General features: G+C 37.0%; 2 protein-coding genes across 2 annotated transcripts in view; both read right to left on the bottom strand.

The window, feature by feature from the left end:
* Positions 1–25255, bottom strand: part of LOC137268944 (uncharacterized) — a 280426-nt gene that overhangs the window by 197191 nt on the left and 57980 nt on the right. The window lies entirely within an intron of this gene.
* The window catches only part of LOC137267971 (ephrin type-A receptor 4-like), an 88267-nt gene that overhangs the window by 47401 nt on the left and 15611 nt on the right, over positions 1–25255 (bottom strand). Inside the window, exon 2 of the mRNA XM_067802430.1 lies at positions 11699–11796. Within this exon, the coding sequence (XP_067658531.1) occupies positions 11699–11796 (98 nt within the window). The remainder of the gene's footprint in view (positions 1–11698; positions 11797–25255) is intronic.

Raw genomic sequence — 25255 nt, 5'->3', positions numbered from 1 at the left:
GTGAGTAAGTTGGCTCAACAGGCACTTTGAAAAGTGCTTCGGTCGAACATCATGACCCTAAAGAGTCTCCAGTTTGTGATGTTCACTACAGAGGATGAACCCACCTCCACTGATGCAAATGTGGTGAAAACATTATCTCAAATCATCTTATGATTAAAAAGGACTGTCACAGCATTTTGATAAACAGTCAATAGTTATACACTCATTTAATACAAGTTTCAGTTGCAATCTGCTGAATAAGTAAGTTTGACACAACTCATGTCATCATGATGAAAACAGGCTGAAGTGTTTCCTCAGGCTGTTATTTCAGAAGATCTGAAGCTTAATGGACAAAAATGCATGTGAAAAGAATTTAAGAGTATTATCAAAACAAGGTCAAGTTTTTAGAAAAAAAAAATACAAGGTGTTGAACCCACAATAACTATAAACAAATGCAAGGCTTTTTTTCACATTTATTACTAAGAAATTAAAGGCAAAAACTAGATGACAAATGTTTGTCTTCTTGAACATATTGGGATGTCATTCCTGGTGGGAACAAGACCATGAAGTATAAGAGTCAAATCTTAAGTGATTTTATCTCAGGAGCCGTTGTTTAGATCACAAGGAAATGCATTTTTGAGAATTTAGGAATGTGGGAAAAGTGCAAAGTTCAAATAAGGTTGAACAATTAAAATATTGTGAAGGAGCTACTGAACTCATGTTGAGCTCCATACACTATGTACACATTTCACTTCATTTACAAAGAAAATGGCAGAAGAATGGCCATAAGGAGGGTCATCTTGAAGTCATCTTGAAGTCTAAAGGTTAAGTCAAATTCAATACTATAGATATTTCAAACAACAAAGCATACACCTTAACATGTTGAACCTGTTGTGAACCATATTTCAAAATGTTTTTAAACAAAAATGGCAAAGTTATGCCTCAATATGGTATTATTGTTCAAAACAAGTATATGTATGAAATTTCAGCTTTTCTGATGATGGAGTTTTGAGGAAATGATGATGATGATGATGATGATGATGATGGTGATGATGGTGATGATGATGATGATGATGATGATGATGATGATGATGATGATACAGTGTGTGAAACATGGATGGATGTGAGCCATAGACAGGCAATTACATGAGCTCATTCACTTTACTTTCATGAGGGGAGCTGAAAATGTAAAACTCTTACAATTTAACTGAAACACCTGCCATCAATGACAACCCTTGTGTGGAAAGAGCATGTCAAGCTTCAGCAATGTTTTTCCAATCTTCCAACCAACACATCTCTACAAGGCTATAATTACTGGTAAATAAAGACTAGAAAGCATCCCTGAAAGGAACAATTCCCCGAGTATCATGTGTCCTGAGCTGGACTCTGTACAAATCACCGCCATCAACCACACAAACAACTTGAAAGCAGGGGATCAGGCATATCACCTAGAGCTGGTTATCTGCACTGTTAAGCGAACACCAGTCATGCAGAACAGTTATACATGTTCAGACATCAACATTTGATCAACACAGCCCATACTCTGATTACCATCTACTTTAGCTTAATCTGGCATTGACAGTTGACAAAGGAACTCCAGAGGCCTGTCAGAAAACACTGACCAAAGCTGCAGGCTCTATGAAACACTGTCAGGAGTATGTGCTTGGCCGACACTATACTTTCTTCTCTCAACAATAGCAAACTGTCCCATTTTACCTGCTAACAGCTGAATAAACATGGTTTACCTTGTGCAGACTTTCAGCTGTACTCAGTGTAGTACATGAACTTCAAACTTTATTCCACCTAAAATATTTTGCATAGGTAGGAGAAAAACACCATCAACATCTTTGGAGGACCGACCGACTCTGCAGTCAATGCTCAGTCCTTGAGGATGAAGAGCACTATTTCATGTATGGCATAAGGCACTCGTTATTTAACTCCCTTTCATCTCGGAAAAATAAATTTCAAAGTCTTACTACAACAGAAAAATTTAACCTCATGTTTACAAATAATCAACCAAATAGTATATGAACAATCTGCTACCACATGTTGAAGTTTAAACAAATTCAGAATATCTCTAGATTGTCCTAAGCCATTATTATGCACATGATAAAACATAATCATAAACAATGCATGCTATTTCATAATGAGCATGATGTGTGGAAACTCAGTCTGACCTTAGTGTCCATAAAACAGACTCAAAATACGTCATCACACTGTCCATATTAAAACGTTTCTATTGTCTGAAAGTGAATTTCCAAAATGACCTGGATTTGTTGCCTGATCATCTGTCAAAAGATCCAACAACTGGTCAAGACATAAAGGCATGTTCCCTCATTTTTGTAGTACAGGATTTTGCTTCAGGATCATTGTTGATTAAGTGCGCCTGTTATCTCCAAAAATCAGAGAAATGTAGAGTTGATATGTGTATGGTCTGCAAAGGTGCTGGTTATCTCAATATTATAAATGTTTGTGGTGCCTTAGGGATGGCAGCCAAATCTATCACATTTCAAGCTATGTTTGTGGACTGGTGGGGAGAGATATAGATGTTAGTGTTTACTTCATGTGAAGGACAAGAGATGGATTGAATTAGGGCAATGACAGCCAATGGCAGAGCTTGGTTAAGGATTCAAGCAGGTAATATATCAACAACAAGGTCAACAAAATTGTCTGGCGTCTGTGCATTCCCCCAATGTAGGCTGTCACCAAATTTAAAGACTTTGGGTAGAACAGTTCATGAGATATCACGTTAACAAGAGTTTGAAGAGTGGTCAAAGAGTTGTGGTGACCTTGAAAAAGAGGTCAAGGTCATCCAAATTGACTGGAGCGTAATCCCCCTATGTAGGCTGTCACCAAGTTTGAAGATGAGATATCGCATTAACAAGAAACGGGATGTACCTACAGTCGGACAGATGAACAGACGCTGCTGAATACATAGTTCCCTGTTTAATTTGGCAGCGGGGGACAATAACCACCAGACATATTACTGACCTGTATGTCATGTTTATCAAACCAATATTTCCAACCCATGACAAAAGCAAATTCAGTTAATTTCATACCTTGTTCGCACTATCAATGCCATATCACAGAATTCAGCAAAGTCTACCCAGCATAATCCTAATCTGAAATGTGTGTCCATAAGCTGTTTTCCCCGTCATCCACCATGCCACAATTAAGAGTTTGTATCCCAAGAGTTTGTAACTTAAAATCATTGGTATGAATCCCAATAAATCCTAAAAGGCCCATAGTCAAAAGACTTAAAATCAATTTCCTGCAAACGGAAGCTATGAGGTGATCAACAATGACAAAAATCAGGGACAATTTCAAGGAAAACATATAATGTGTGTACAGTTGTTACAGTTACCATCTAAACTAGCTCCAAGCGACAATTCTTAACCTATTCAGTGAAACTTTCATTTACCTTCATGGTTCCTTATTAGACTTCACCACTGTGGCTATTCTCTGGAGAATTAGGCGGCTCAAGGGTTAAAGGAACAACCATAAGCACATAGAGGCTAAACACAGCAAGGCTATTCCACTCGATTTTTAGGCAATAAGGTGTCTGTCTTTCACTTGCATGCTTGAAATTAAAGTTTAGATGTCATTCAAAGATATCAAAATCATTCTGTTCCATCTCAATACATGGGTGGGAGGAACTCCTGGCACCAGAAGTGCAATATTTCAAATTAAGAAATTGTCCTTGGCACCAAAATCAATAAAGCTGTTCTTTAAAGGATTAACACTACTGTTTATGCTAGCTGACAAAATGGTTGTGAGATTTTGTGTATTGGAAAGAACAAAAAAAAATCAAGAAAGAATATTTTCTACTTATCCATTATTCATTTTAAGCCAAATGTACAACATGGAGTGACCACCCTTTAAATGAAAATATGAAATATGTAAGTTTCAAGCATACACAAGTGTTTATACACACTTGCCTCAAAACAACAAAAAGACAGAGTCATCTGTATTCCCCGCAAAGGCAAAATACTCTTCATGAACATGTCTACTAGTTATAATGATGTCACTGTTTTGACAAAGTGGAAGGAAAGTACTGAAAATATTTTATTCAGTATTGCAAAACTACCAAAAGGCACCAATACACCACCAGACCAATCTATGTGCTAAGTTCAGTGAAGAAATATTGACAGATTTTACAGATCTGCTCTGGAAAAGAACCTTACCACCACATTCAGTCAAAGTCAAACTTGTCATGAAAATGCACAGATACATTTCATTAAAAATTTCAAAACTACCAATGCACCAGTACACTACAAGATCTATATATGTACCAAGGTGAAAAAATAGTGAACAGTTTTGAAGTTCTGATCCAGAGAAGAGCAAGTAAAGTTTGGTGAAGAAATAGTGAATAGTTTTGAAGTTCTGGTCTGCAAAAGAGCACTACCACCTAATTCAGTCTTTGTCAAACTTGTTGCTATGAACACTCAAAAGTTATTTTATTCAAAATTTTCAAACTTCCAAAAGGCACCAGTACACCACAAAATCTCTCAATATGAAATAGTGAACTGTGAAGTTCTAGTCCAGAAAAGAGCACACCCACCAAATGCAGTCTTAGTCAAACTTGTCATGGGCACACAAAAATCATTTTATTCACTGTTCCAAAATTACCCAAAGCCACTAGAAATCATTTCATTCAGTGTTCCAAAATTACCAAAAGCCACTAGCACACCATCAAATCTATCTATGTGTTAAGTTTGGTGACGAAATACTGAATGGTTTGAATGTTATGATCCGAAAAAGACAATAGTGCACGGACAGACACACAGATGGACGGAGTCCATTTTAAGATTTTGCACTAGACTTCCACTAGGCTTCAAGGTAATAATTACTAGTTTACATGATAATTTCTAAAAAATATAAATATCCCTCCAACAGACTGGCATCCTTAGTCCTTGTACTGTCCCCTTATCTTGACCATCCTCGATATCTTCAGGGTATACGTTCCGAAAAGTCTCCACTATACCCTGGATGCATCTACGGCTCAGCCCGATAGATTTATTACCTGCCTTGGCTGGCTTTTTATCCAATCAGCTGCCTACGCAGGGAATTTGAGCGTACCAATCACAACTCACTTTCGCTTTTTAAATTCTCTAACCGATTAAACTTGGCAAACAAACCATTCGTAGGTTCTCTGAAAGTATTAGATGGATTTCTTGCATATGTTTCAAAAAAGGTTTCGGACCTATAAAGTTGCATGTATGATTTCCCCAAATTGTGAGTCGCACGGCGAGCAAACCTTTGCAGTTGCAACTGCTACCTTTGTTGACACTGGCAAATTCGGTTATAAGGGCGACCACTCTGATTGGCTACTGTGAGAAAGCGGAGTCAGCAAAGGGAGGTAACAAAATTATCGAGCCGACCCGTAGATGCGTCCAGGGTATAGTGGAGACTTTTCGGAACGTAGACCCTGGAGATATCGAGGATGTATCTTGACTTGCTTCTTTAAAGACAGAATAATAGCTACAGAACTGTCACCTAAGGCTTCAGTACAGCCTTGGAGCAAGGCTCAGTTTACACCTTCACTACCAATCTTTACCAAGAACAGATATAAGACTAGTAGGTTTCTTACAAACAGTTTGAAATGTAGAAAGATGGTACATAGCGACAACCTTTGCAAGTACCAACAATATCTGAAAAGTAATTCACATATCTGACGCTGAAGTAAGGTCTGTACATGCATGTTTAATCATAGGAATTACCATATATCTCTCAATGAAATTATCACTAATTTGGGAAAATACTCTCAGAATGGTCTTTTATTTTCACATAATCAATCTGATTTGACATTAACTTTTGGTAATTCAGCGCCTTCATTACATACATAATGTGACCAGAAGATTGGAATTTAATGTCGCATACTACATCACTAGTGTACGGGACATCTACCTGAAATACATGAAGTTAACCATGGCTTTGTTACCTACCAAGTAACTTCTGCCTTTCTCTTCAAAGATATAAAAGCGGCATCAATAATAATATATAATTCACATCTGCGCACAAAGGGATCAGTTCTTTTCACCAAATGCTACAACGATTCAATTCAGATAGCAAAAAAAATGTCTGTCACTGTTGAAATGTGAAAATGCCATTCCTGTTGCAAAACATTTGCACATATTTGCCCATGCCGGTGTTGTATAACATCAGAGGAAGTCCAAACACATGGTAATTAATCGGAATTAGTTTATGACCATACAAAGTCCAGGTAGCCTATTCATATGCCACAACATTCACATGAATGTCTGCGGTAGAATAGGCCTTTAGCAACCCATGCTAGCAATAGAAGACGACTATGCTTGTCGTAAGAGACGACTAATGGGATCATGTGGTCAAGTTCGCTGACTTGGTTGACACATCATCAGTTCCCAGTTGTGCAGATTGATGCTCATGCTGTTGATCACTGGATTGTCTGGTCCAGACCCGATTATTTACAGACTGACACCATATAGCTGGAATATTGCTGAGTGCAGCATAAAATTAAACTTACTCACTCACTCACATGATATTTTGATCAATAATGCAATAATGAACAAGAAGAAGTTTGACTTTATGTAACTCAATCAATGTGACATTTGCAGCATACGAACAACATGATACAAGACTGCCCAAGAGGACAAGAAAGCCCAGCGAACTGCAAGGGCAACCACCATCTGGCCATCTCATTGCAGGAGCCCCAAACACCACCTAGAACACTTTCCACAACACATGAAACTCTTTGACACATCATTAATTGAAAAGAAATAAATCATCCATGATGCAGGAATTTGAAAAGATAATTTTTCACAGTGCTCAGTTCCCAAACTTCTCGATTCATGACACACAAAACAAAATCAATCTACAAAATCTAAATTCTCTACCTCAGCAGCACTACAATCAATCATGAATGAAGAGCAAGCAACAACCATGACAACATTTCACTGAATGAAAAACAGGAAACTAAGCCACACTACCATAAATTTCACCTTGCAGCTACATCAGGCATATTTACATAGATTAAGAGCAAGAACAACAGCACACACAGCATAGAACAGGCAACATCTACAAAGTTGAGACTGCAACTATTTCTGCAATATCAGCATCAATGTTCAACTAGCAACTACCTCAGCAACACTACCAGCTTGCAACTACCCAAGCAACCTCATAATTAACGTTTAACTTGAAACTACATCAGCAAGACTACCATTAATGTTTAACAAGCAGATACCTCACAACATCATCATCTATGTTGAGTTCCCCCATTACCTCAGCAACACTGCCATGAATGTTGAGAAAGCATCTACCTTTGCAACACAGACTTGAATGCTGAATGAATGCTGCCAATATAAGGTTATCAAGCATTTAAGCATCTGGAATTAAGCTGACAATAGTCCAACTTCAGTAACACTGTTACTAAACATCCAGCTACCAAGCTTTTCTCTGGACAGTCCTCATTAAGTGGCAAGGCAAAACTGCTGACACTGCAAATGATTGAAAGGAGTCAAGGAAAAAATCGGTCCTCTGCTTTTCCTGTCTATAACAAGTTGAGCTCACAGGAGAGTTTTCAATCAAGCGTTCTTAGTGTACGATCGATATGGCACCTTCATCAAAAGTCATCCAATGTCAAGAATTCTGATGTCAAATGTGTGTCAGTGGTTGGCAGCCAGAGATGGGCTACTCAACAACAACATGCTCCTGAATACAATAATCAAACTAATCATTCCAGAAGCTGAATAAATAGTCTCACCACAGTTAAACGAAACTGATTCCTCTGTTTGGACTTGTTTTCAAAGTGAAATTCCAGATCTCTTCCAACTGTTTGAAGAGGAAACTGTTTCATTTGAGGAAAGACATTACACAAATGGGATGTTGGGGAAAATAGCCCCTAGGTCAGTAACAACAAACTATTTGACTCAGTTGTCCAGCTCACTTCTACTGTTATCGTAATTGCTGGCCAACTCAAGCAAAACTGGGAGTCCCCTAACAGATTCACTGTATATACATGCAGCCCACTCATTCAAATTTTGCTCAATACCTTCGAGTTGCTCAGACAGATCAAATATGGTAAACAAGGAAGCATACAGCAATGCATCATGTTCTGACATCATTACCCATCATTGGCAGACCACACATCCATAGGCAATCATCTTTGTTTGTTTACTTACTATTTTTGGGTCACAACTAGGTGTATTCAAGCTTTATGAATTTGTCAATTGATAAATAGATGAACAGTTCACACCACTGGGTGACAAGGACATGTTTTCAAAAATGCCACTAAGTCTGATGACCTAATACATCACAAAATCCTCACAACCACACCCATTATTGTGAGACAAGCCATAATCAGTAGACAACACATCACGAGCAGACTACCTATGATAAAGAAATTAGCTATCTTCAATCACAGGCGCTCGGATCATTGCAAATATTACAGATTTTTAAAAAAAAAATATGAAAATTTTTAGATGACCTCCGACCTGAAATGCCTCACAATACAACATATCTAGACAAGGCCGGACACTTCGGTGTACCTCATCCGTCTGCTTTGCCAATCACTACCATCGCATGCAAATGATTAAGACTCCATCTAAACATAATCATGGCTGATTGGTCAAAGTTAATCCTTGCAATGACACGAGCCCCTGTGTCCTCAATAGCCTACCCATCCACAGGATATATTGTAACACTTTATCACCTACACAACATCAGGATATATATTACCCCACAGGTTCAGTAACATTCCACAGGGCAAATGAATCTAAAAAAGTGACTTGTCCTGACTACTTTTCTACTTGCCCTGATATGTATGACATAATCATGATGATGTAATTATGAATGAATAAATCAACATCATACTTGATGTTAATGTTTAGTGGACTATTTATTGAGAAGTGATAAACAGCAAGGAAAGATAATGCTACTTTATTATCACTGTGAAATTTAATAGCTACATTTTGAGCAGATATGAAATGAAATCCCTGTTTACTTGCAGTTTGAAACCATAAGCAGAAATTATCTACCACGGAATAGTAAGATACCATTATCACATTACCAAAAATGAAAACTGACTTGACGGGCATTGGACAATGGGATTTTTGAACCATTGTACCCATCCTGTCACTGGCATATTACCAATTGTCAACAAAATATGCAGTCAACAAAACAGAAAAATACTGCTTATTCAAGAGGTGATGATTGATTAGCCAACCTCTAGGTTGCCCATCAGGAGATTATCACCAGAAGGTTGCCAGTGTATTAGTACTAGATCTTGTAAGCGACTTGACCAATTTAATGTCACACACTGTTACAAATTTGGCCTAAATTCTTTTTTTCCCAGTTCATCTACACAAGTCCATTGTTAATACTATCCCAAATATGCTTGCCTTTATTCATTCTACAGGAAGTTACTGTTAACTTAATGACATAATGCATCAAAAACTGAAGGACAATATTTGGCTACATTAACAGAATGCTATGAGGGACACATGGAATAATTTGAAAGTTTAACACACAGTTGAAATGTATAATATTTATTTTACTTGTCACACAAGGTCATTGTCAAAGCTTTCAATGTGAAATCTCAAGGCCAAGGAAGGTAAACATCACACAGCACTGCCATATTGACTCATCGCAACATACTCCACTCAACATCAAAATATGTATTTGTTTGGCTCAGTGAAACATTTTGCATTGGCCCAAGTTTGAAAACTTGACTGATGCCTTGTCAGCTATATGTCAGCTATTCTTCACTACTACAATGAAACAAATATGTTAGATCTTGACAGTTAGTGCACAATGCCATCTTTATTCATTTGTTTCTCAGTTTCTTGATAATGTGCAAAAACCATGGTGAGAGAAATAATGGCTGCATCCAAGATGGCAGGCTGTATTACTGGATCAATGTTTGAAATGAGGGTGGCTTGAATTGTTGGGACAGAACAAATCGCTTTGTTTATTTTTTTCTCACTGTTCAAAAGAATATTTTCCTCATTTGCCAGCTAGCCATCCTAGGTAGAGTGCCATTTCGGCAAACCCTTTGCAGAAAAGCAAACTATTCACTGAAGACTCACGTAGCCAAAATTCACAATAGGCTGTGATAAAACACCAACACAAAGAGACAAGAGTGTTGGCCATCTTACAGAATTTGCCCGACATGTTCTTGGTGCATGAACAAAGGAAATGAAATCAGAAAAATGGAAAGAAACCTCTAGTGACAGGACTGGTAAAAATACACACACAAAAATAATCTCAATTGTCACAATCCCTGACATGCTATTCTTTGCACAATAAGGGCACAAAAATGTTTACAGAATTCTCATTCAGCAAGAACATATATCATGTTTATTTGCAGTAAAGTATCACTCCTGATGTAAAAGGCAGTAGAGCAAAAGTGACAAAAGCTAAACTTCAACTGTCCTTGTATTCTGATTTTTTCATCTAAATTTAACCATGCTAGTCCACGAGGGGCAGTATGAATCGTGGTGTGACCAACAATGTAACAATGATTTATTGGTCCGTTTGTCTGTTTCTCCGTCATCAACTCTTAAGTCATTTGGAAGGGAATCAGCTAGGAAACAAAGCACTAACTTTGATTTCTCAGGGCATATGTCTTGTCCACTAGAATACAGAGGCAGTCTTTGTCCAGAAGGAAACAAGAGAAAGCACATTCTACCCTGCTATCTCCTGAGAATATGAATGGACTCCTGACAACGCTGGAATGACCTGCACATAGCATGCAATACAACAGGATTAAAGCCTTGAGCTGATGCAAGACTCTATCTTCTAAATCAAACAGCAGATGGGACCAAAATCTTTTTTAACTTTGGAAAAAAGCAGGTAAATGCAAACATAAATATAGTGAATAAGAATACTACTTTGTAAACACGTATCTTTTTGACATACTAATATAATATCCATAATATTATCTAGCACACAAAACTTGTTTCAGAGGCATATTTAGAAGTTGGAAGTCAAATAGAATAAGTGTATATGGATGAAAACTTCTTTAATACCAGAACACGACCTTTCCATAGAGGTTCTAATATCATTTTCAAGTGTAAATGATACAGGTAGAGAACAGGCGATATATATACAGCGGAAAACTAATTAACAAGTGATGACAACAAAAAAGGGGGTAACAATGGATACAAGGATAAACAAGAAGCCAGCATACAAAACCTGATATTTAGACTTTGTACCTAATTATTATTGATAAGTATATCTTGTCAGCTACAAGAGTAGCTTTCAAGCAGTATTCAATTATGTTTCCTCAAAGTTAATATGTTTACTGTATGTGGAAAAGAGACATCTTCTTTTTCTATCATTACCCTGCGACCAACTTCGCTCTCCAGCTATCAATGGTCTGACTAGCACAGACTGGCCAAATTTAATTCAAGTGTTACAGCTAATAGCAGGCGTTACACCTAACAGCAAGTGTTCCCAACTGCTACCAGCAGCAATGCAAACTAAGAAACTTGGGACCATAAAAATTACTACATTTATATCCTCATCTTAATATGAGTTCAAGCCACAAGTTGAAAGCCTAAATCCAACAAAACTTCTTTCATTCAAATGCAGATAGCAAGCAATGAGCATATACTAAAATCCACTCAGATGATATAAAGTGGCATAATCAGTGTGCTTGGGAAAGACTGTTTAGTAATGTAGCGTGCTGTATACCCATCACAACATCACTTGACCAACTAGTGAGAGGAACAATACTCACCCCTTGGTTACCCTCGCTGTCATTGGGGTTAGCGTTGACCGGCTCTGTATGAGATGTCCAAGACAACCTCTGATTTGGCCGTGTGTCTAGTAAAACCACTGCAAAAAAAGGAATGAATTATTAACACTGACATATTACCATTGCTTAACTAGTCGTTTTCTGGTTTACTATTTTCCCACACTCTTTCTGTTTACAAATGCTTACAATGGTTATTAAGCATCCAAATAAAAATACAAAAAATAAACACTTAATACACAATAAATTAAGTCAACATTAAAGTATGGGAGTCATGGTCACATTAGCGTTAAGATCACTTTGTAAAAGTTACTAAAACGGCACCCTGGACATTTTGATACTGTTCAGCATCCAAAGCCAAACTGCAGAAACATAAAGAACACAGTGCAATCAACAATATAATAAAGATGTGACTAATGCAACCATCACAATACAGGCAGATTTTTACCACTGATTTTTTACATGAAAAGACATGATTTTAATTATTTTCCCCTCCTGTTTCTGGTGTACAAATATATGGTACACTGTGAATAAGAATATGCACAAGTGTTTGGGAATCCTGGAAAGCCAGGCATTAGAGATATTCATCCGATGAAGGAGTAGGACTAAGAACATATGTTCCTCATTACAAAGAAGCTGACATCCATCAATTTTTACCTTCAATATGCATCATTTCTAAACGCTTTTCAAAGACTGAACTTCTACTGGTGTCTAGCAACAACAATTTAGTGCTGTTTCTTGGGGCAGTGTTGAAAGGTTTTCTCTCCACATAGATCACTACGATGACTTGTGTGAAATATTTCAAAACGAACATCTATCTGGACTTGAGTTACTTATCAGGTATCTAGCAATCACAGAAAGACAGACATTTTTGTATAAACATCATAGCAATGTCTGCTGACCCCAACTAAATCCATCCATTAATGATAGGTACTTATGGATATGGTACAAAATCATGACGATATGGCCAATCTATTACAAAAATGGATTCATGTAGTAGTCATCAACATGACTGCTCATTTATTTGCTGTTATCAATCTTAATCAGCTGTCATCAATATCAGCTTTCATCTGATTGCTTTCCAGCAGTAATGGCTAATAAAATCTGTATTTTTGCATCTTGACTAATGGGCTAAGTCACACTAGGAACATTCTGAACTAGTATTCTCTTTACCTCGGCACAGACTGGTTCATGTCTCCCGTCCCCTGTTCTTTTGGAAAGGTCACTATAACCACACTTGATGATTCTGTCCCTTTGCAAAGCAAAGTTGATCTCATAAGGCCACTCCAAATCATAGCCTCTTAACGTAAATGAAGTAACACTGAGACTTTGTTTTATTTTACTGACACAAAATGCTCTTTTACTTTTTCTAGAGATAGCAAACTGTTGAACGACAGGTATAAATCACATCACATGTAAAATAATGCACAAAAATATGGAAATACTGAGTTCTACTACAACAGGGGTTCAAAAATAGTTTAAAAGTCACTGAACACAGGGCAAGTGAATTAAAGAAAGTACATGTAACTTGTCCTTTCCTGATTTTTATGACATAATCATGATGATGTAATTATGAAAGAATAAATCAATGCAGCTTTTGATGTTAACGTTTAGTGGACTATTTATTAGGAAGTAAGAAATAGCAATGGAAGGAAACTCTATTTTATCATTGTGAAATTTAACATACTAAGCAACATACTAAGCAGATATGAAATGAAATCCAAGTTTATTTGCAGTTTGAAACCATAACCAGAAATTATTTAGTAGCCCACGGAAAAGTAAGATACCATTTTTGACTGCCCAAAAGAAAACCAACTTGTCCCAGGTGTCGTTCAATGGGATTTTTTAACCCCTGTACTTACTACTAAACATAAACAAAAAGTCATTACATTTTGATCTGAAAATACTGAGTTATGGCTAATACTACTGAAGTCATGAACATGCCAAAAACTACAGAACTTGTAATAATTCAGCATCTGTTCTTGATATTCTGTTTGTTACATAATACGTCTTAAATCTAGAAAAATAGATGGGCTTTTCAGTTATATGTTCTTTAAAACAACTCAGTCATTAATCATATGAAATAGAAAAAAAAACCCACAAGCTTAGCACTAATTTAACGTATGTCAGAACCCTTTCTGGAATCACGCTTGAAACATGGGCATTGAATAAAAATATCAACAAGGACTTTTGGATATGGTATCAACTCCTATTATAATTCCATCTATTCATGCTTCACAAGGTTGCTCAACGTGCAATCTGTTCATCTGACAAGTCTACAGCAATAGGAATCATGAAGCATACACATATGGTTCTTGCCAGAGCAAACCAGTTTCATTAGAGACTGACACAGCCCTGGATAAGGGAGACAGGAACAGAGTGACACAAGCCAGTAACTCCAACAGCTCATCAAGTCCTTCGTGAAAATATCAAAATAGCATTATATTGCTCACTCCAGTTACATCATATCTCCAGTTATTGAGTCACGTGTTTGTTCGGAGAAGAATCTATCAGCCAGCTGATCAAATTGTCTTCAATGTCTAAATAAACTGAAACAATTATAAACAGACTGCTCTTATACAAATGGAAACCAAAACATATACAAATGTATCAAATATGTCGTATTCTCATACCGAAAAAATGAGCATGTACAAAGTCCATTATATCTTTGCACTATAAAAGGTCAGGTTATGTTCATAATCATGGTGTAATGTGCGATATACTTGTACACAAGAAAACACAGAATTCTAACTCACTGGATATGTTTCTGACACACTGTTAACATGATTGAGATAATACAATTCATTCTACCATACCAACAGGATCAAGATCATGCTTGTCAATCCTGTCAACCATGTCAAAACTTCACCACTTCACAAAGAAATCTCCAGCAACGGACCTACTTATGTCCAGTTTTGTGTCTAGCCTTTCATTAACTGCCACTCACAACTGTGACGAATGCACACAAATTAAACTTTCCCATGTGGTATAATTGATCATTATTTTTGAGTATATGATAACATATGACAAACTCACATCAGCATTCTAGATAATGAAAGGCCCTACCAGATGGACATTGATATGATTACTCTGCGTGACGTGGGTTAAGCAGTGTTCACATCGCTAGCCATACACCATGAAGACGTCATAATAATCCACACACCACTGTCGACTCACTCCACTGATGTAATGTTTGCTTTTATGAAAGCTTAATTTTACTTCAATAGAGGTAAAAGCCTCCTATGGGCCTCCGCCAAATACTTGCTCCAGGCTCTGGAGAACCCTGGTACATTTGTCACAGCATCTTTGTCAATGATAACGATTTATGTCTAGACCAAAACAACTCTTCTTCCTCTTTCAATCTTTCAGAAATTGTCTCGAGGGCAAAAGTGATGACAAGAATAAAACAGGTTTTTTTAATCAAGTTCTTTTTTTATGTAGAGACACATGCATGGAATGCATTTACTTGACAGCCAGTAATGAAAACTGTTCAGAACAAACTGGAGACTTTGCAATAAATATGACATCATATCCACATTGTCTGAGAAATCGTTTCATATGTGACCCAAATCGTTAGCTTTGTGATGTATGGCTAATGTCCTATTACCTACAGCCTGCCTACATGAAGTCTGATAATGTTCCATTTATATCTGGTATTTGTCTGCCATAACCAGCCCAACAAGCCAGGTGACCTTCACACCTTCAGAAAGTGTCCCACTTTTTATGATCAGAGATTCTTTCATGCTAACTGACAAGCTAGTTTCACATAGCAACCCAAGTCACAGCAGTGTCTTTTCTGAGAGCTCTAGTATACCTGAAAGGTTGTATGCTACACGAACTCATGTGCTAACACTGCTTACTATTCTCTCAAGTCTAACACTATGAAATGTGGGTATAACTAAAAACATAGACTGTGGGCTGAATACTCTGGCTCCAGTCAGTCTAATCAGGCATTACTTTTATCCTCCATTCTCTATGATCCTATTTGGCATTTTATGAAACAGGTGGAAACACCTTGCTCATTGACACACAAAAAAATACCATCATTGCTGATTTACTGGTGGAAAGTCAAGGAACTTAGAAGGTAAGTTGAATAAAAGATCCTAGGCTATTATTATACATGCTTGTAATATTTTATGTTGTGTTCCTCTGATTCGCAGTCTATTCTAGAACTGAAAATCTAGGGAGGGATTTGTCCCTGCTCACATAAGAAGGAAGGGGGATTTGGAAAAAGTAGGGGACAATACCAGTATTACTGTATTTCAAAATAACATACCTGCCAACTCATATGAATAAAGAATAACAAAAAATATATAATTTGTACTTGTTTTTCAAGGTAGCTTCTCTTTGTCATGATTGAAATGATTATGAACCCCTTAATCTCAACACTGATGATGACTCTTTGAAATTCACATCTTGAAAACTTTATTAAATGCTTACAAATAATTTGAAATTGGTCCACATCCTGTCCCCTCAAAAGCCAGTTCGGAACTTTGGATTCAGATTGTTACACACTGGAAGAAAATCTTTGAAAGATCCTTTGTTTTTTCAGTTTTGAATTCCTCATTTTGAGAGTGTCATGGCCAGTCTTTCAACCATTTTTCTGAAAAACACTTGGTTTGTTCTATGTAGAGTCTGAGGGACTGGGGACGGTCTCTGGGTTTGCACTGCTTTTGATTCACAAGTTTCTTTAACAGACCTTTCATTCTGGGAAGACATGGTTGTCGCTTTCTCAATGGTATTATGTGCAAAAAAGCCAGCTATTTTAATTTTTTGGGCAACATTATTCACGGCAATTACCAAAAACATTTGTAAATAAGAATTTCATCTTCATTTGTCGTCTGCATTTCTTCGAGTGACAATATTAATTGATTTCGAAAATGAAACTAAAACAAACTCATTTTCCTTAAAAGATTGCCAAAACTGCCTCATGACAATATGCAATATGTCTAGACTTCATAGCCTAATGTTGTCGATATTAATTAATCAAAACATAATTTTATTGAAAAATTTGATCTATTTTCATAATGTGTGAATGGGATTTTGTTTCCCTAGTGCCAGTAGTTGTTTCAACCAAGGGAGGTTACTCTGTTGTTTTTGTGTTATCGCTCAAACTTGTCTGACTCCGATCTAAAACATCAATCCCTCTCAATATAAAGCTTTTTACGCATGGTTTTTGAAAGGTAGGTAGGTAGGGATAACATTATTATGCGCGATAATTCACACTATGTTGTTTCTATGAAGGGCAATTCAATCATTATTAGCGCGAACCACGCAATCGTGTGTCCTAGAATAAAATCTGGATTCGTCATAAATCTTGTTTTATGTAGTTTATAAGATATTGTCACTGTTTCTGCATGGAATATTGGATCAATAAAATATCGTATCTTATCTTACACATGTAATGAAAAAAATCAAAGAAACTGGATGTCTACTATGACAAAAAACTGGTAGGCTAAACTTCAAAAACCTCTTTCATTTGTACTAAATTTAACATGACACCCTATGACTTGATAGCCTGTATTTGTTTATGAAGGAAACACAGCTTAATAGGAACAGATTACATATATTTTTAATTTTGAACTTCAAGTGACAATTTAACATAATCATACAGAAAAGGTTACAACTGTTTAGGATGATGATGGTAAAGATACATCCCTTGATCATTTCCACATGGCAGGTTTATGGCTCACAATTAATGCAACAGCCACAGATATTGTAGACAGGACAATTGTACAGAAATCATAGCAGTTGGCCAGCATGTGGTGGAGGCCAGTCCATTAACTGCAGGCATCTGAGTGATATGTAGGAATATGTCAGAACTTGCTGCCTGCAGCATCTGGTTCTCTGACAGCAATACACACTCACACCCAGCACCCACTGAAGGCTGAGTGGTCAGACCAGACAAGGTCAATCGTTCTCAATGAAAGGCATTTAGCACAAGTATTAACAGGTCCGTAAAACCATCATAACTAATATAGCTCCATCAGCAGACAACATCGTGTAATCCAGACAAAACCTCCTATACACATATATGTATGTGGCAGTTCATTTAATGATGTACAAAATTCAAATTTCAAATTTTATGTTTCTTCTTCATGCTGTTGTTGTTTAACTGAAAAGAATGATCATTCTTACAAAATAAGGGTACAAAGACATGTACCTCATTTGATTTTTTCTTGATATTTGATTAAAAGTAACTTACAAGTATAAAGAAAAGTTCATTAACAAAATAATATGTAAACATATCTCTACACATTAACCATGACAGATAACCTCACTGCATGTACAAAACACTGCTCGCTAACAATGATAACAATACACAGCCAAATATAAATGTTATTATTACAATGATTACTGATACTCTTATTGTATATTATATTTCATAATGATACAAGCAAAAATGATATTACAATATAGCCACAGTGGTGGCCATGTTCTCAGTAAGATCAGAATGTAGTAAAAATATAGAACTGTGGTCATCAGTGTTATGTTTCAAGTTACTGGGCCTTGTTGTTGAAGGAGTTACTGAAATTCTTAGAGGATGGATGTTCTCTTGAAACAAAGACCACAAACCTGATCAAGTGAAACAGAAAAAGGTATACCTTGAGGAAAACAAATGATTTTCTCATGTTTATATATACACAGCATTACTAACAAGGAAATAGTACTTAGCCTCAGTTTCTTGGTCTGATAATATGCAGCAAAAATACCATCTAATTATGGAGACTTGTATTGCTGGGTGGCCAGCCTCACATTAAACATTGTGGTAAATTAACTGATATTAAGAATGTGTGTGCAGGCTTTCATTTAATGGCCTGCAGGTGCACACTTTCATATGCTGTGGGTGTAGGCTTTCATGTCCTGTTGATGCAGGCTTTCATAACAGAGCTGTGGGTGCAGGCTTTCATAACAGAGCTGAGAATACACACTTTGATAAACTGTGGGTGCAAGCTTAATAACCTGTGGGTGCAAGGATTCCTGACCTGTTGGTGCAGGCCTTCATGGCATGTGGATGCAGGCTTTCATAACAGAGCTGAGGGTGCAGGCTTTCATAACAGAGCTGAGGGTGCAGGCTTTCATAACAGAGCTGAGGGTGCAGGATTTCATAACCTGTTGATGCCGGCTTTCATAATAGAGCTGAGAGTGCAGACTTTGATAAACTGTGGGTGCAAGCTTAATCACCTGTGGGTGCAAGGATTCCTGACCTGTTGGAGCAGGCCTTCATGACCTGTGGGTGCAGGCTTTTATTTCATGACCTGTGGGTGCAGGCTTTCATGACTAGTGGGTTCAAGCATTCATAACCTGTGGGTGACATATTCCAGGATCTCCTAATATCCTGGCAGCTGGGACCACCCAAAGACCTATACAATCAACTTGTCGCTCCCAAAATCACAAAATCAACAAAACTTGACAAAATACTTCCTAGAGCCTCTCAGAACTTTCCTTTGAAGTCTGAGCCAATATAGAATAATCATATTATTAAGGAACCAATTCACAGGATTTCATCTGCTCTTGCCTATGTTGGGCCATCGCTCCGAATTGGAATTGATTTTACCCCCCATCTTCACTTGATAAGGCGCATTTGAAGAATGCGACTTTAGTGGAAAGCAAATTTGAATTGAGCTATCACAGCCGATTGAAATTAATGTGGGCAACAAAAATGCTGGATTACTTTCCACTTGAAACATGGGAGGAGGAAGTGTATGGAGTAACTACCTTGAGATAAAGCAGATCAGCATCCCTTCTAGATGTGAGAATGGCAAGGAAGGTGCAGTGACAGTAACACATACTGCCATGGGACTTTGCAAAAACTGAAACTGATCCCTTAACACTCATACTGAGATACACAACCTATGGGGCGCAGCTTATGGCAAGTTATGGAACAAAAAACTACACTTTTACTCAAACATTTCATTCTTATGTTATTATCATAATAATATGGGCAAGGGTCTCCAATTCCATAGATCTGTTCTTTGAAATTTCTGTATACATAAAGATGTTTCTATCAACAAATAATCTACATCTATAGAAAAATCTGTTATAGTGATATGAAATGAAATATATTTCCTATGCTATGCAACCGTTCAGAATATGAAAAATACTTACAGGAATTCTGTTTAGAAATTAAGTACGTTTAGCCAGTGTGAATTATAGTACAGTGATAAGAATGGCAATATTCACAGCTTTATATTGCTCTATTAGTGGCTTTTCATGGATGAATTAACTATTTGCATGTCTGTATGAATTTGCATGATGATGCACAGCTGTATGCAGGGCTCTATACCTGACATTGCAGGATAACCCATACAAAGTCCACTGCAAGATGAATTCCCATAGGGCATAGTCTTCAGGTATCTGACTAAATGTAGTGAAATACAGGACTCAGTATTAGATCTATACAAGACATGACGCTAAAAAGTTTTCCTGCACTAATTGTGTGAATTTAGGAAATGCTTTCCTTTATCTTTTTGTACATCTTTGTCTCTCCCCAATTTCAACCTTTACAGTTTCAGCAAGGAATCAATCTGTCCCATCAGTTCCAGCTCGACATCTACCTAGCAACAAGGCTAACAATGCCACTCATATTTTTGCAATAAACATGCCTCATAATGGGGCGAGTTTCCACTTAGGTCTGATTACTGAAGATTCCTGCACAAATATTGGTTGTGGAATCCTGTGCTTTATTCCATTCCACTGCAATAGTGAACTGCTTTCCAGATCTTTTGTTTACCTACACGAGACCAATAGCTTCCACTTTCAGAGATCCATAAATTGTGGCAACAGAATCAATGACTAGCTGCTCTATTGATCTTGCTGTGCAATCGGGAGCTGCCAAGCAAATCTCTTTCCACACCTTCACTGCAATAACATTCCATAACTTCTCACGCGATGCACACACTAACAAAGACGGACAATTTAGCACTCCTTGTCAATTGTCCTTATACTGCTGTGACCTACAATTTGACCTTGAACCTTTTTTCTGAATCATGGAGTATAACGTAGAGACAAATGTACCTTCAAACAAGCTGCCCTGTGATGCATATTGATCGCAGCAGATTATTTTCATGACAAAATATTATTATGTTTAATTTGAATGATTTTAATTTTCTCTGGACAATGCATATGAGAGCATCCTGACATGAAGTGAGCACAGTGGATAAAGCAGACTATACTCCATATTAGTCTGCTGGCCTGCCTGCTCCAAGTATCTGGAATCTCAACAGGAAGGTTATTATCATCCAGCTTGGCTGATGTGTACATGACATAAATAATTAAAAAGATTGCAAATGAAACTCACACCTTTATGTGCAATTACTGTCTGGTGTCATTCAGTACGGGTTGTACCTCAATGAAGAGATTAAACTACTGCTTGCATACTTAGAAACATAATTCCTATGGGGTAGTTTACAATGGATAGGGGTTTTAAGTACATACAGAAAAGATCTGTCAAAAAAAGGTGCTTTTCGTCTTTCAACTGTAACAATTTAAACAAATATATCATTTTAGCTAGCTGACAAGCTTGACCAACTTTAGTACATAATGAATCAAGACAAGTGTGTAGACCTGGATAAGTGACCACTCAAGGGTATAGTCAAAAACCACAACTAAATTAGTGGATGCTTGTGCCATTTGAAGCATGTTTATTCCTTTTCAGATGTCTCATTATTTTGAGAAGTAAGTGAAAAATATGTAATTTGTATCAACAAGCAGCACAATACAAGTCAATGAATGTCTTGCTGTGCATGCAATTTTTGGTGCATCATCTTCTGTTATGACGTGACAAATGTCTCCAAAGATGCAATAAATGTCCTTTGCAAATGGAAAAAACTTGCTTTCAACACAAATTCTTCAAAACCAATGTCTTAAATTTAAGTGAACCTTTTTTTCAATTTGACAGCTTGGGTTCAAAGACTCACCCCAATAGCAATGACAACCATGACATTAATCAATACACAACATGGTAATTTGACGAAGCTATTTCATGCAGGTGGAAACAATCCATCTCTACCATAGAAAATAGGTCACACTGTCACAATAAATTTTTGTGTCCTCAGGAGCAAAAGAGACAGCCATATGACACAAAAAGTACTCTTGACAGCTTCGCAAATATCAAGGTGTTTCTGAACTGCAAATCTCCTCTAGAATTATACAATGCAAATTTCGCAACATTCATTAAACAAATGTGTCTTTTACTAACTATTGCTCACTTCACACATAAATTATGATGAATATTGAAGGCTTTAAACTGAAAACACCTTTTCACATTTACACAAGTCTGATACATGTTTTTCACCATATATTATCCAATGGCAACCATGAGACCTATATGAACCAAATGGTGAAGCACTTACAAAGTGAAATGAATGATAGAAATCTTGTCATCTGTGTCAGAAGATGCACAATTTATTCCAACTCAGTACTCTGGGTTCCTCTGGTAGGCCAGCCAACAACAGTCGCTACTCAGTGTAAATTGCCCGTCCAACTCGATTATGTCACCCTCCATGCTAGCCAATATCACGGACAGTGCTGATCAATAACCAAAAAGCACTGACTGTCTTTCAGAGCTCAATGTCCTTACTGAAAGAAGACATGCGATTGTTTGTCGTAGCCAGAGATTCCCAACTATTCGGACATGATAACATGATGTTCAAACTGTATTCATCTTCAGAAATCTCCATCACATTCATTTTGTCCAAGTATTTGCGGCTGACATTACTGTGTAAAAGCTCTGTCTACTCGTACGATAGAGTTATAGATGTGCATAGTATGTGCCTGACAACAACAGGGTATGAGAGCTAATGGCCACCTGATGGAAGAGTGGTGCATATACCCATGCCGTAACATCTAACAATATCCACCGAAAAGAAATAAAATGCGAAGTTAGTGAGGATTTGTTCAAACATCACATTTCACTTCATCTGTTCCAAATGGCATTGACATAAAATGTAAACACACTTTTATTAGCATATCTACATTTTGAAAACATAGCCTCAATAAATCAGAAGTAAACCGATGATTCAATACCAAAAGAATGATTGGCACAGCAGGCGAGTAGATTGTAAATAAACTGGATCCATTTGATGAGGGCCAGGTAGGCCAGAATAGGGTCCCCCTGCTGTCAGATGTGCATTAGTTCCTCTTCACTGGTTGGAGGAAATCCCTGTCAACAGAGGGCTCCCGCCACCATCAACTAAATGCATTTATAGCCTACTATCCAAACTTTCTCTTACAGATTACAGTGACAGTTAGATAACTTATTGCAGCCATAAATTTCAAATAGTGTTTAGGTAAGGTTTTCAAAGGCTGACATGTCAAAGTGAGACTCTTCTGATGCTTCTGGGTTAAAAGACGAAATGGTTAAGGAGTTGCTGTATTCAGGAAATAATACTTAATCCATTTCTTTCCAGCAGAATTCAGTGGGCTTCCACATATTCACATATCTTTAATCAACTTGACTGATGTATGAAAAATGTTTCAGTGGTTGGGAAATTTGGATAATTACTGAGGAAGTTGCTGATAGTTGATGACAATCTGAATCACTCAGCTTACAACATGAATATCCTGAACATTATAGAACCACAAAACAAGGCTGCTATTCAAGGGGATTCCCCCTGAACCTGTCCGGGATGCAGCTCCCAATGCAAGACATGCAAAAGATATGGCATCCTACCTACAGCAGTAATATGGAAATATCACAAAAGTTTAATTTCTAATATCACTGCACAAAGTCTGATCACTATATTATTCAAATAACTAACGTTTGAGTGCATATTACCTAAATCCAGATGGTTGCTATGAAGGTATAAACAACCTCCACACCAGTTTTAACGTCAACAATAAATATAAACTCACAGGCTGTTCATCTATTCATCAATAAAATACAACCACAATGTAGACGAAAGAAAATCAGTGACTTCAATTACATCAAGTTAAGAAAAACACATATCACGTTCATATCAACCTGATTAACTAGTGAAAACATGTACAAGACCAGCAAGAAGTGAATGAATGTTTGTCCATATGAATAAGATAAAATTTTGTCTTGTCAGTTCATTTCCAGTCACTTTTGATAAAAGCAACATAATTTCAAACCTGAAATACACTTTCGTAGTTCTTTCCACCTAAGTTCTGAAAGAAAATACATCTTGCTTACAATAAAGATATGTCATTTATAGACTTTGTATTTTGCAGCTGATTGATGAATTAAATATATAGAAAGTAAGTTTCACAGCAAGTCATTGATTTTTGCTGGTTCATAAGAATAATGTTGCATCTTATGACCACTTTTACAGACAGAGCCATAGGACTTGAAACCAAACAAGGAAATCTGTACTCAATGAAATTGTTAAAGATTCAATATTTGCTTCTGTTCATACATGACAAAGTCATAATAATCAAATATGAAAGTAGATCTTAGTGAAACAGAATTATTTTGTACTCAAATAATCTGTAGGGAAAACATCTTGGAACATAAAGCTTCATAAGACTAAAGAGGGTAATTAAAAATATTGTAACGTTCAAATTTTAAGTACAAAATACTATCTTCCTGCACTACAGCTAGGACAGGTTGGGGTTATGAAATTTTTCAGGCCTTGTACCAACTACCACTTTTATTTCATTCATACAGGCAGCAAATTGTACACATATTAGTAGCCCATACACATTTTATCCAGTCTGAAATATCAACAGAATGAAACAAATGTGTGAGGAAGTGTTGACCTTCTTGAACAAACGTCAGAGTCAGTTTCTGAAATTCCACAGGGGGGTTGGCCCACTATTGGCTTCATCTCAACAAGACCTCAAGCAGACCAAGCTTCTTCCATAACAACCCCAGCTTGCTCAACTCTCTGTTTTCACCATGTTCTCTACCAAAACACCAGCCAGGTAACATAAAACCTGGGGAAGTGCCCCCTTCCTTCAGTCAGCAAGCCATTACATTGTAACCATATCAACATCAACACAGATACTTCTGGTATTGAGAATTCATCTGATTTTCACAGATGCTCTCAAGGGTTGCCCTGAAGTTGTTTTTCTTCCGCTCAGTGGCCATGGTAGTTTTGGGTAATGCATAATTTTTAATAGGGCTTGTAAAATCAAGGGCACTTCAACATGAATTAGGGACTGGGCATATATTCAAATATAAAAAAAAACAGAAAGCAATGTCACCATCATGTATTATAATGGTGTAACCCTGAAGCTTGAAAAAAAATGGCATCGTTCAAACACAAAGAATTCACAACAGGCTACAATCTTCAAGTTGGCAAAAACATGGGGTCACTGTCAAAAGGGCAGCAAATGTTACTTTGTGATATCTACTCATGGAATGGCACGGCATGTTGTTTGTTCAAATGTATTTACAATTTATCTTGTAATGATATTTTTGTACCTTTATGTAGATTCAAAAGTCATTAACTTCCTACTTCAGTTTTAAAAAACTAACAGCCACTACTCTAATAGAATGATTTGCTCATCATCAAAGCTGAAACTGGCTGATCACCAAAATTACAAATGAGAATCAGGACATGTGCCACCCTTTTC

The sequence above is a fragment of the Haliotis asinina genome, chromosome 16 (genome assembly GCF_037392515.1).
Source record: "Haliotis asinina isolate JCU_RB_2024 chromosome 16, JCU_Hal_asi_v2, whole genome shotgun sequence".
In the NCBI taxonomy this organism is placed as follows: Eukaryota; Metazoa; Mollusca; class Gastropoda; order Lepetellida; family Haliotidae; genus Haliotis; species Haliotis asinina.
Note: the sequence above shows the minus strand (reverse complement) of the source record. Positions and strands in the feature narration are given on the sequence as shown.